Genomic DNA, 13,891 nt, shown 5'->3' with positions numbered 1-13,891 from the left:
TTAATTAGATTTACATAATAGCTCACACTACTAGTCGTCACCACCGTCAGTCGCTACCGCCGCCCGTCACCATCGCATTGTGGCCACCGCTCTCAAACCAGAGCGTTGTACAAATACTATACTTGTAGCTTGTTAAGATTTTTCACTAACAATCAAAAGTCAAAATACATACAAAATTTATAAAGGTAAAAATCGAATATTTAATTGACTTGGCATCACAATTATTTAAAGTGAAACGAGAGCAAGTACTCGCGCGTTGCGGCAGTGAGATGATGGAGGTGATATGTCAGAGAGTGTGATAGCCAAATGCCTTAGCTTTACGGGCTCCGCCCTCGGATTTAAAAATTCATCGAAAGTATATCGAATGACATCTCTAATGAAAGAGCATGAAATTTTAAGAACATCCATATAATTTTTATAATTTATCGATGTACGGTTTTTGAGATAAAAAGGAATAAATGATTTATGGAGGAGAGAGAAAACAAATGATTGGTTAAGATTTGAGGAGAGAGAAAGGGTGTTAGGTAAATATAGAATTAAAATATGGGCATTTTACAAAAGTAAATGTTGAAACTTCAAATGTAAACAGGGAGATCTGCTTTAGTGAAACTAGAAGAGTGCCCGCGCGTTGCAACGGCGACGATCTATAGCGCCAGATGTCGTAAGGGTTTGTAGCGTTCAAGTTACTTAATTTCATGAGATGCAACAATGTAGCATATAACCGTATCTATCATTTTAAAAATAAGTCGCGGATTAGTTGGAATAAATAATTAAGTGCAAAAACTAACGATGAAAAATAACCGCTTACGATTATATGAAACATACGACTGTTATATATAACTAAATGATTCTATTTATATTAAACTCAAATTGCATTAATAGTAGATAGGACTCCTAACACTATGAATCTTGTTCCACCGTGTCAATGATACAAATTGGAAGCTGCCATTGCCACTCTTATCAATATGAAATGATTCTATTCATACTAACTCAAATCTCCTTTATTATAGATTCTGTCAAGCTCATTCTTATATTGAGACTTTGTTTCCTTGACTCAAGAGTTTCAACGCTTGTATTGTCTTTGTTGAGAAATCTGAACAAAAGCAAATAAATAGATGGTTAAGTTATCTTACATTTTGGTTCAAGAATGAATATAAGGTTGAACCTTATAAAAATAGACTGTAAATCCAATAGACTATTTAACTTTGACTGTAAATCTTTTTTTAGTTCATTCCCAGGGAAATATAAAAATAACATATATAAAGCACCTTATTTACCCCTCATTCTTGCACATAAATTGAGTAGCTCTGATTAGTAAAATACACCAAAAAATGTGATATACCTGGTCTACGCGAGTTAAAAGTTTCATATGTTTTATGGCATAAAAAACTGGAAACATGAACCTACAACAAAAATGGTGTACTTATAGCACACACAATAAAGAGATCAATAAATGTGATCATACTGCACCATCCATTACATAGATATAGCTATTATTTAAAACTTGATTGGAAAAATGAGAGAATTAAGCAACAAAAAAGTAACTTATGTCTAGTTACCTCCAACGTTTTACCATCAAGAGAAATGTCTCTATTCTGAAAACACTACCCATCAACTCCAAGCTTGACTTAAAATATCGCATCCATAAGTATTTTGATCTTTGTTGATCCCAAGCTTTGATTGTGCTCGGATGTTTGCATCTAATAAATTACCTATAAATGAGTTCCACAAGACGATAAGATAGATATTAGGTTAACCCCGGAAATTTCCATTGGGGATATCGACAAAGATTATCACTCCCATACAGGGATTGATAAACAAAAACTTCAATTTCCATGAATTAATCAAAACAGTCATTCTGTCAAATACATATGCTTCAAATCAACCAAAATATATTATTATTATTATCAACAACATACATATATAAAACACAATAATTAATTAATATTGGCTTATAAACAACAAATCATTATTCATTTCTATAGAGACAACAACAAATTATTGTTTAAGTAAAAAATGAATTTTTTATTAAAACAATAATTGTTAAAAAAAAATAAAACTTAAATAAGATGGAAAAGAAAAGAAAAATACCAGATTGGATCGGGTGTGAATGAACCCAAATATTCGAAATCCAAATCACACAATATCGATGGTTTTCTATGGAAGAGTATTGATGGATGACGCCATGACGGTGGCGGTGGATTACATGGACGACAACGACGGGCGGAGGTGGCTTTCTCTTTTTTTTTCATCTGTGGTTGTGTGTGCTGGGGGTGGAGATGGTGGCTGGGGAAGTGAAGAGAGGGAGAAATTTATGGTGGTTGCGGTGGATTGAGAGTGAATTGTGTGATTAAGTGAGTTGGGAATGAGATTATGATTGTTTAAGCTAAAGGGTATTTTTGGAAGAAAAAAATGCTAAATTAAGAAAAGTCCAATACCCTTTATAAGGGTTTATAGATAATGAACCACCAAATACCAAAGTTGTCACCCGGCCGGCCGGCCCAGCTTTCTCGAGCTCGATGTAGCGTTGGTCATCCTCCATAAGAGGCTTTTTATATACTCCACCAGTTATACGGAAGATGGCTTAAACACAGCCTTAACTAAATAAACCCACTAAGTTATCAATGATACTTATTCAACTTTCCCAATTAATAAATCTCTGTATTTGATATTACAAAATATAAATATGATCTATCCATCCATACATCATGGATAGACAAAAAGTATTTTACCATATTAATTTTAAGTGTAAAAATATATATCAAACATACAAACCAAGTCTATTTGAACATCGACAAGACTATATATAAACCTTTATGATCGTACCGATAGAACCTTAACTTGATCAACAACAGGCCCACAAAGAGATACAGTATCATCAACCCGAGTATGGTAATACGAGCTATAGAAGCTAACTCTAGTTCTCGCGGATACTGCTGTAAATTGCATACTGACCATCTTCCATTTCCCCTTTGCTTCGGACTTGAATGGCGCTTTTAGTGTATCTCTGCCAGCAAATGCTTCAACCATCATGTCTCCGTGGCACGAGTTGTTGGCGTCCCCGATGGCAAATGTTAACTTGTAAAGCTTGTTTGGGATAGTGCGGATGATTTGTGCAATGGCACTCTCTCTTCCGGATAATAGCTCAATGGCTGCAAACCCATTTGGTACATTGAAGTGCTTGGAGTCGATGAGTTTAACCGCTTTTATAGACTCAATGATCCATCCGGGGAGAGGAGATGTTATGTCTTGTTGTCGAGGAGGTAGGAGAACCCCGTTGGAGCTGTTTGATAATGCATAAGGACCTTCCTCGAATCCACCATTTTTCACCAAGTTATCTGCAATATATAACAATGTTCTTTGAGTTTGAAACCAACTGGGTTGGATCAGTGGTTGGAGCTCATGCCTCTAGAAACAGAGGTCATGGGTTCGATCCTCATGCCCAGTAAGGCTGGAGGTCCTTTTCTACTTATGGTAGAACCTGGAAGCAGCCTCTCTACCTTTGGTAGGGGTAAGGTTGTCTACATATCAACCTCCCCAAACACCGTCGAAGACGGTATTGGGACCCAAAACCCGTAGAAGACGGCATTGGGAGTTACTTTACTTTTTTTTCTTTGAGTTTGAAAGAGTATATTCTTTTTATATGATATAATTGTGGAAAAAGAACTAGATTTAGACTTTTTTTTTAAGTGCGCGGATTTTTGAAAAATAAATTTAAGACGATATATCATTACTCTTTTGACAGTACTTACGGTTAGTAGCCTTCGGAGGGAGGAGCTCTTTAATAGCGACAACATCAATGATTGGGCCACATTTCGGGTCCTCTTTAGCGCCAGGGTTACTAAAGGTCAACTTCACATTACTCGAACTTGCTCTAAATCCATATGCATACACATCACCACCATCACTGCAGTACAAAGTTTGTAGCGGAAGGTCTCCTGAATACGGCGGCACAGACACTCTTAATGCCTGTTGCTGACCACAAGTTCTTGAAGCACCAAATGTCACAGTGTACAATGAGCCTTTCTTCAAGGCTAATGTTTGAGAAATCGTAGCTTCAATCCCAAGCTTGACGGCATGAACCCCATTTGCCACTGGAAAGTACATTCCGTCGGGCTGAGGCCCACCATGGATGTACTCCACTAGGCCGGTAATCTCCCATTTTGGTAAGGCAGTTTTATGAAGCAGGACAGTTTTTTTAATATCAGTCGCTTTTGGTGGTTCTTCAAAGTTACCATTTGGTAAAAGACCTGTATAAAATACAATCAACAATGGTCAGCCAGTGATGGATCTAGAAACCATTTCCGCATATGCCCACAAGTAAACCACAAAATTTGTTTTCAAAAATGTGTAAGGGCCCGTTTAGTTGTAGAAATGTTTTCAATTTTTTTAAAAAATAAAAAGGGTTTTCATTTTCTAGAAACCAAATAAAAACTTTGAAAACGCATTTTAATTAGAAAACTAGATTCATGTTAAAGGTGTTTTCAAGTTTTCCATAAAATATTGGAAAACATTGTTTTCTGTTTTTTTAGACAATATTCTTAAAAAAGTATGATTAGAATGTGTTTTTAGTTTTTCTATGTTTTCTTGGGAAACAAAAGTGGAAAACAGGGAGTGTTTTCAACCAAACACACCTTCTAAAAAAAACGTTGTTAGTGTATGTTAAAAAGAGTGAAACACACATATCTTACCTTCTAATGGAATTGTAGTAGCAAAAACACAAGTGCAAACCAAAGTGAATGCAAGTACAATAGATACAAATTTAGCCATTTTGTATACAAAACTATAGAAATAGTAAAAGAAGAAGAGAAAGTGGGATTTTGGATGGTGAAAATGAAGGACTATTTGGTTGAAATTTATATGGGAAAATAGGAAACTCGTTTGTATGTTCGTAAAACATTACATAATATGCTATGGCCACGAGGGATGTTGGGCTGGCGGTGATGAATCATATAATTTTTTCTCATAAGATTTCTGCACGATCTATCACTAATGGGATTTCATGTATAAAATATGCAAGATTGTAAGATTGAGTGAGATATTAGATCAACAGGTGTACTATATATTTGAAATTTTGCAAATTTTCATATGGGAATGTATTTGCTTCACATGCATTGATTGAAGTTTTACACCTAATTATGGATTCAATTCGGAAGGATCCGGACCAAATATTGTAACATACAATACATAATTACATATTGCAACTATCATACCAAATCCCATCTTCCACTAAAGTATGGGCTAAAGCCTGCTTATAGAAGGACCCCCGAACATTTTATGAACTTTTGGCCTCTCTTTTCAAAGACTGGAGATTTCCATTTGATCCAACCCTACTTGTTGGCTGCGTATTGTAACATGAGTTCACAACATAGAGAATGATGTAGCAAACCGTTTAAACTTTTTTTTTTTTATGTGTAACACAAGTGGTAGATAATATAGCCTAGCTAGCATAGTAGACCAAACAAAAAAACATATCACGGGATGGTAAATAAGAAATGGGGGTGTTCAAAATAAGTTTTGTTTGTGTCAACACATGAGTTATATACTCGTAATACACTAGACTTTAAGTTGGCTTCGCCAAAATGTGTAGATGGGTTTCGTGCCCAAAAGGTTTTATTGTACAAATTGCTTTGTCCCTATGAGCTAGCTGCAACAACCCTGCTCCTATATGGGTTTTTCATTGTTGTTCACTAGTCACTTCGATTGTGAAAGCTTTGCTGGCCGTTTGGCTTGCTTCCCGTTGGTTATGCATACTTGTCATCACCCCAGGTTTATGTCATCTAGATCGTTACTTGCTACCAACTGTTGCACAACTGCACAATATGATCCCATGAATTGCAACTTAACTTCGACCCACTTGTAGTGATAATTTTGCCTCATTTGTAAGTAGATCGGTTTGAGTTATCTTTTTCCTTAACCGTTCAATGGTTAAGAAGCTTCTGAAATGAAATTTGCTACTAGTAAACGGGAAAACGGCTAAACTTTTTCATCATGGGCGGGGCTATCCCAGCTGCCACAAAATGTTACCTAGGAAGGTTTGTCTCGAATCACTTGTGAGGACATGATAATGTCTAACTACTAGACTACCTTCTTAATGGCTTGTTCAATTCACCTAATGCATATAATGGATTAAGAATATACTAGATTAATTTTAGAATAGGCATTATGAGTGTTACCATTTGTCTTTAAACATTTTAATTTAAGTTTTTAGAGTATCAATTATCTCTGAGTTATCCATTTGAACCTATAACCAGACACTCTGTATTCCAAGTATACTCCTAGCATTGACAGTATTCTCCCACTATGCACAAATATTCCATAAGAATCATGTCCGTCTTAACTAATGGAGAATCAATTGGCTTATAAGGAAGAAATGCTTTGCATGAACCCTGTAGAAGTGTAGGATCCTGACCCATTAAAGATGAAGTCATACTACGGTCTAACAAAAAAACTAAAAAGTAATGCCATATTAGTAGCATTTTTTGACGAATCTAATCTCGCATAAATGTAAGTACAATACAATCAACTCCCAGACAATTGAGTTGCATGTTCATTTGGACCCTAATCAGTCATTTAACTATTTGAGGGACTTAAAATTTCCAGTATTGTATTTGGATTAGTTAGTCCAGGTTAAGAACAAGCCTATGGCCAAGTCTTTGAGGGTAGGGAAGAATTAAACGGTAATAAACAATCTTGAGAATCATAATTTGCATCGTGTGGAATGAGGACCCTAACAGCCTAACCAGTTGCCGTCAGTGACGTTCCCCAACTAGCCTATCTCAAGCCCTTATCCATCAACTACATGCACTATATCTATTACTGGTCTTTCTGAAATGAAAATCTAACAAAAAAACCCCTACATATAGCAATGTCTACTTCATAAAAAAAAAAAACACCATATATGCAGGTAAGTACTTGTTTACAAGCATGTTAGGAAGATATAACATGATTCATCTTTCTACTTTCAGTAATGACATCTCACGTCCTACAGACCACAGTTGTATTTTCAATTGGATGGTTTGAGATCCATCATCACTTAATACTCTTACGTTTGCCCAAAATAATGACTCGTAATACATATAGAGTTGAAAATCATGTGGGAAGCCCAATGAATTTTAAGGCTTTAATTTAATAAAAAACCCAATCGTCAAAAAATCATATATCTGTATTCCCATGTAAGCAGATTTCAATAATGTACAACTTCTAGCTCAGGGCATGTCGATAACTATGACATTATTTTTCAAATATCACCATCTTGTGTGGTAGAATCTCTTGTGCTTTGTGGAAAACGATCCAAAGACTACTGCCGGCTTTCTTCTAAAATACCAACAAGGCACTTCTCCAACATAAACTCAGCATTCACCCAAGCATGGTATTTATCTAAACAACGGCATCAAGGAAATTACGTACTTTGACTGCTGCTATATAATCCCCTGTACAGAGTAACTTGGGTACAACTTGTAATACATAGATAGATGTTATTAATATATAATGCAATTATAGCAAAGATAATAATGCAATCAGCAGCCTATATTTCAGCAGTTCTATTTCTTTAAAACCAATATAATTTTTTTAATAAAATATATTAGAAGGTTTTACGCATTATATTACAGTATGATTTTGATCCGTTTCATTTTGAGTTTCCAGGTTAGTTTTAATTTCCACAGTTGACCAGTTATATATAAAAAAATAGAATGAATTGGCCCATTCACGGGCAAGTGGGTCGTAATCACCACTTTGTTTTATACTATAAACATGAATAGGGAAAGAGAATTGAAGCCTATCACCTGAGAGGTATGCAATAATATACCATTCAAAAATAAATGCTTACTGGTCTGAAGAATAATAAAAGGATACTGAATAGAGCTGTACAATCTTTTCCAACCGCCTTCATTAACATATCTACACCTACAAGACCGATAAATAGAAGAATTCTTAGGATCAAACCAAAAGATGCGGCATACTATTTCTACATACACTGTTTTTGCTACAGCCAGGAACTTAATAATCACAGTTGAATATAGGTAACACTCCTATCAATAAAATTCTGGTCCTTACTGGCTATAATAAGAAAAAGTCCAATCCAGAAATTGATGAACATGTAAAAACAAAAGCTAGCTGAATTGGTTGCTAAGATATCTGAGTCTTGGTCCCCCAATCCAAAGTTCAAAAACATCTGATATCAAACCACCTAGGCTCCTCACTTAAAAGCTGGCAGCACACGTTTGTGTTTCATTTTATAAAAAACTATTCCCATGACTTTGAGCTTCCTTCAAAGGAATTTGAAGTAGCTTAAAACATTCAAAATCAAAGAAGCTATAGATCGAAACCCATACAACATATCTACACATTTATCACTTGCATAAGATGAAAACATAATTATATTTTACCTCCAGGATGAAACTTCATGTATGGAGTGATGTTGTAGACACGACCTTTGAGAACGGTCCACATTGAGTCTGCTGTATTGTGTTGTTTGACCTCACTTAACGGTATCATTCTCTTGTTTGATTGTCCTTTCAATCCTTAAATCATAAAAGCGACAAAATTCAGGGATAATTAGTAAATTGGTAAGTCATTCTGGTTAGCGCGATGACATCTTCTACATTACATAAATCCTAATCCAAGAACTCAAGGAAGATGTTGGTTAAGTTAACAAGGGGAATTCTATCTACAAGTATCTTATTAAGATTTGACAACGAAGAAGTTAACACTGATGCATAAAGGGCAGGTCTTCAAACTAAAAACCCATATTCAATGACGATGACTATCAACAAACAAGCCCCATCATGAGTTACAGTGGCCATTACTCTTTAAGTCCCATTCTGCTTCAACACATTCACATTTGAGATGTCCCATGAACAATGCAAAATTTGATTTTGACGAAGTTTAATAGTTTATAGCTTTGGGTCAAGTTTCTAACTTTCTGAAAAAGAGGTACATTCAGTATCCAAAAAGATGGTCCCGCAATTTTTTGATCAATGTGTCAAGCCAACAATAAGATTTTTTTGACATGTAAAAGTAGATATCTCCAGACCCAAGTTTTGTAGATTTAAGTGGTCTTCTATCTTGATTAGTTGATTGGAATAAGTAGTGAAGAACCAGCCATTCAAGAGTTAAAATGGAACCGTAGATAGAAGAGATATGATTACCTAAGTTTGGATCTGTAACCAAACTTAGATATTCAACAGCCACATATTCTCTAATCTCTATATAAATATAATTGTATCATCAAATATTTTATAATCCGTACATCATACGGGCATTAAGACTAGTATATACTAAATGATTACCAGGGGAAGGGAGATATCAGAAATAACTCTAAGAATTAGAACAAGGGTTAGTGTTAGCATAACAGTAAGGTGGTCCAAAATTATAAAAACCGTAATCAAATCAATTCTACAACACTTCGACAGGTTTTGAACGAAATATACCATTCTTTAAGATCCCAAGTTCAATAATATCTGTTCTAGTTGTCAAGTCGATTCCAAGTTCAAATTAGAATCACTAAGAACTAGTCTCTATCAACATTAGTTAAATTACTGTGTGTCGTATATAGATTAGTCATTCTAAATCAATCTGAAGAACTAGATCACGTGGCTCTAGTAAGTAAATAGAAAACAATACGATAATACGTTAGCAAAAGATTTCAAAAAAATTATATTTCTTTGTAATCCTATAAAGAGACTGATACAGATCAGAAGTTACAATAGAAAGAAAGTCAAGGGGGTTAAGTGTCGTTTTTAATAATTAGTTAGTTAATTATAGTAATGTCTTGGTGGACAAGTTAGGTCTTCTTTAGTGGTTCTTTAAATAAGGCTGACAGCCATTTGTTTAGGGTATGGAGATTATTATTAATTGTTCTTAGGAACTAGGGCTGCTGGGGCATTAATCCAGATTATCAATAACAGCCGACTTTGGCTGGCTTTCTTTCTCCTCTGTGTTTTCTCGCTTATTTTCTGTTTAATCAGTTGATACACATCAATTGGTATCAGAGCTCTCTTTCTTGCAACCTGTGGTGTGATTTTCTTTAACTTATTTACAAAAAAACACTGGTCCTTGGACACTATACCGTGCTACTGTTCATTCAGAAAGTACTGTTCATCGTGTCATTGTTCATCCAGAAAAAAAAAAGATCAGCGGGCAACATGGAATCTGCTTTGGAGAAGATTATGGCAATTAGCCAAGAAGGTACTGTTCAAGAACATTGCCTTTCGTTTCAAATCTTATTCGATCAAGTTAAAAATCTGGAAGAAATTTCTGAGATCTACGCTATATACCTATTCATCTATGGTTTAGATACTGATATTAGGGAAATATTTGTTGAATGGCATCAATATAGTTGCTCTAAGTTGAAAGATGTGATGTCATTGGCTTTAAAAATTGATTCTCATGGTTTGCAAGATTCCTTCTCCTTTTGATCCTACTTCTTTTCTCTATAAAAAAGATTTGGAGTTTGAATCAAAAAAAGAGGAGAACAAAGTTGTTATTAGTGTTGGGGTTGAAGACGCGGACATCATTGAAGGTGCAAAATAAAGTCAAGAAATCAGTAGGGAGCTTGAGAAACAAACCATTAAACTTGAGAAACAAACCATTAAACTGGTTGTGGTGGAAGATATAAGTGAAGACCATGGTAATCTAGGAGATGTTCGTGATAGTTTTGCTATAAACATAGTTGTCAAAAGCGACCGCTTGTTGCGCCTAGGCGCAAGGCACAGGCGAGGCGTAGCTCCGGCGCCTGAAAATCCAGACCCAGTCGTTCAAGAAAGAAGGCGGTCAACGGAGGTCAACAGCGGTCAGCGGCGGCCACAAAAGGTCTAATCGGTCAAGATTTAGCCAGATCCATCAAGATCCGGCCAAATCATTTCTGAATCTGATTTTTCCGGTCATGATTTTTAGAAAACAAATCTGAAAAATTGATGAAGAAGATAAAGAGAAGAGAAAAAGAATAAAAGAGAGAAGGAGAAACAGTGGATATGACAAAAAATTAAAAAAGTAGGGTAGATGTAAGGAGAAAGTAAAGGACAAAAATACAAAAGCATCTTTTATCCTTTTTCTTGTTCTCTTCATTCCCCTTTTTATTTTAAAATTTTTATTAATATTATTTTTATTCACAAATAAGATAAAAATAATTTATTAAAAAATGTTTTTATTGTTATGTTTTATATTTTATAGTTTATTTTAGTCATACAATTTCAAAAATATTAATATTTACAAAATCCTAATTCGGTTTGAACAATTTGGTTATGAACAACTTGGTATAAAGTTTTTGGTTGAGTGATTTATGGTTTTTTTTTAATGATATTTGGTTTTATAATTGATATCTGATTTCTTCTACTATTATTTTTTACTATATATAAATATTTTATATTTATTTACTTGAATGAGCTTTTTTTTTTCTGGGCGAGCGCTTTTTTTGCGCCTTTCGCCTTCGCCTCATTAGGGGTCTTTGCGCTTTGAGATCGCCTTCGCTTTTAACAACTATGGCTATAAAGCAACATAAATATCATTCTGTTGTGAAGCCTTCTAATAAACTGCTTTGGGGCTAGTTACTTGGGACAAAGACAACAGCAGCAGTTGAGACCCTTGATCAGAAATCTATTGCAACAGATGTTATTTTTGAGAATCAAAAACAGGAGTTACTACAAAAGAAATTTGGTTGCAAAGGCGTTGGAAGAGAAGTTCATCGTGATGCTGACTTCCCATGGGATCCCGGAATTACTCAAAGCTAATTTTTTAAAGCAACACCTTGAGGACAAGGTGTTTTTGGGGATGGGAGTAATGATATAGATCAGAAGTTACAATAGAAAGAAAGTCAGGGGGTTAAGTGTCGTTTTTAATAATTAGTTAGTTGATTATAGTAATGTCTTGGTGGACAAGTTAGGTCTTCTTTAGTCGTTCTTTAAATAAGGCTGACAGCCATTTGTTTAGGGTATGGAGATTATTATTAATTGTTCTTAAAACTAGGGCTGCTGGGGCATTAATCCAGATAGGGCTACTGGGGCATTAATCCAGATTATCAATAACACCCGACTTTGGCTGGCTTTCTTTCTCCTCTGTGTTTTCTCGCTTATTTTCTGTTTAATCAGTTGATACACTTCAGAGACACAATTCATTATATAATTGTTTCTCTTAACCCTGACACACTCTAACAACCCTATGGTATCACCTCACCGTTATTTATGCCAACTGACCCGTGTGTTAATTCTTATAGAATTACTCGTAATTTTATCCAACTAAAGCAAACATCATGTAGTCATTCCTTCTCGTTATATTCCTTTTCGGTTCAAACATACTAGTCGTGTGGAAGACGCCTTAAGGCATTGGAATCTACCTTTATCATTAGCTAATAGTATCTAGTTCGTGTCTCATGTATAAGTTGCTTTCTCTAGCTGGTTTTTTGTTTGGTCGTGAATATTGCACATGTTGTGCGTTCTTTGTATAGTCGAAATTGGCGATTAGTCAGTCCGCCTATTATTATTTGTGATTTATAAAAGTTAACAAAGGGTAACCTTTTACCTAAAACTACAATACAAATTGCTTCATAGAGCTATCCTACTGAAACCATGAAAAACAAATATATGGGCCTGTTCTTATTATAAAGAATTTGAATTAAGTATTAATACGTAATGATAACGCGTAACTCACCTACTCAAACATGTGCATTCTAGTATTTATAAGAAAAGATGTAAATCTTCAGAAAACAGATAATAATCAATTGAAGTACCTGCTAGATCAGGATGCGTCCGAGTAAGCTTAAGCCAATCCATATGACTATACCCAATTTGAAAAGGAACCTTAGCCCGAGACGCTGGCTTCTTAACAACATTTTTGGTTCCCTGTGAATTACTAACTGAACTTCCAACATCTGAGGGTGCATTTCTAGAAGCGTCCGCAGACCTTTTCTGGGACGATGCATCAATAACCTTAAAAGTTAAGGATCCAACCTTTTCCTGCTTTTCCGACTCAACATTACTTTTAAAATTGTCACCCCAAATGGTACCACTACTCTTCTTTTCATCATTTATACTCATACTGCTGACATCTGGAAGGCTTTTCGGTGCATTTTTGTTCGGGTCACTAACCTAAATCATAATAAAATCCAACATAAATGGACCCCTTTTAAAAATATTACAAATAAACAATTGGCAGTGGCGTAATCAGGAATTTATGTCTACAGAGCCGAACATAAATTTATGTTTTGTGGGAAGACCAGTTAACCTTAAACTAAACTAATACATAGAAATAATACTAGAAATATACAAATTAATAGATTATTATAGAATACGGAGAAAGCTTGCCTGACAAAAGGTAAAATCATCATTGTTATCTGTCTCATCCATTATGATTACCTGAATAACAGTTGAATCAAATTGCTCACGATACAATATTTCTGTTTCTATACCGTTCTGAAAGAAGATGTTTAAAGATTACTATAAAAATACAATTAAATTAGATCAAAATAATAATAATAAGATTAAGGTCAAAAAACAGCACCTGATTTTCAGAAAGTTGAAAGGATGCGTACGAGATATTTGAGGGGTTGGTGAGTTGGGGTTAATTATTCATTCAAAGGGGGAGATCGAATATGAGTTTCCTTCCGAGAGTATATGCCCCCAATATGAAAGATACATATCGACTAAAAACTGTTTTTTAACCAGCTCGTTGTTGTTAGATACGCTTTTAAGACAATAAAATAAAAATGAAATTTTGATTTGGGAAAAAGTAAAAATATAAAAATTTTAGGAGGTTAAATTAAAGAAAAATATTAATTAACTTAATTGGTCTGCGATATGTCTAAAATTTTAAGAATTTGACATGTAGGTTTTACTAATTCTCTTTCTTAATCTTGCTCCCTAATTTTTCCATATGTCATCATCTTACAATTAGA

General features: G+C 34.8%; 2 protein-coding genes across 3 annotated transcripts; both read right to left on the bottom strand.

Annotated features, from left to right (window-relative positions):
- Window positions 1-2,814: 2,814 nt before the first annotated feature.
- Window positions 2,815-4,770, bottom strand: LOC122583347. Its single transcript, XM_043755764.1, has 3 exons — window positions 4,692-4,770; window positions 3,753-4,250; window positions 2,815-3,338 (listed from the first exon to the last, which is right to left on the bottom strand). Exons 1-3 carry the CDS (start codon window positions 4,768-4,770, stop codon window positions 2,815-2,817), a joined length of 1,101 nt encoding a protein of 366 aa, XP_043611699.1.
- Window positions 4,771-7,092: 2,322 nt separating this feature from the next.
- On the bottom strand, window positions 7,093-13,641 carry LOC122582103 (cytochrome b5 domain-containing protein RLF). 2 transcript variants are annotated; one of them, XM_043754459.1, is made up of 6 exons: window positions 13,498-13,641; window positions 13,302-13,409; window positions 12,728-13,085; window positions 8,391-8,525; window positions 7,858-7,908; window positions 7,093-7,380 (listed from the first exon to the last, which is right to left on the bottom strand). In XM_043754459.1, the coding sequence occupies exons 2-6, from the start codon at window positions 13,341-13,343 to the stop codon at window positions 7,301-7,303; spliced, it is 666 nt and encodes a 221-aa protein (XP_043610394.1). In that variant the 5' UTR covers window positions 13,344-13,409; window positions 13,498-13,641; the 3' UTR covers window positions 7,093-7,300. The 2 variants fall into 2 exon arrangements, with proteins under 2 accessions (XP_043610394.1, XP_043610395.1); XM_043754460.1 differs by having other exon boundaries at window positions 13,302-13,352.
- Between the last annotated feature and the right edge of the window lie 250 nt (window positions 13,642-13,891).

This window comes from Erigeron canadensis, chromosome 9, assembly GCF_010389155.1.
Source record: "Erigeron canadensis isolate Cc75 chromosome 9, C_canadensis_v1, whole genome shotgun sequence".
NCBI classification, from domain to species: domain Eukaryota; kingdom Viridiplantae; phylum Streptophyta; class Magnoliopsida; order Asterales; family Asteraceae; genus Erigeron; species Erigeron canadensis.
This window is presented reverse-complemented; position numbering and strand designations above follow the sequence as displayed.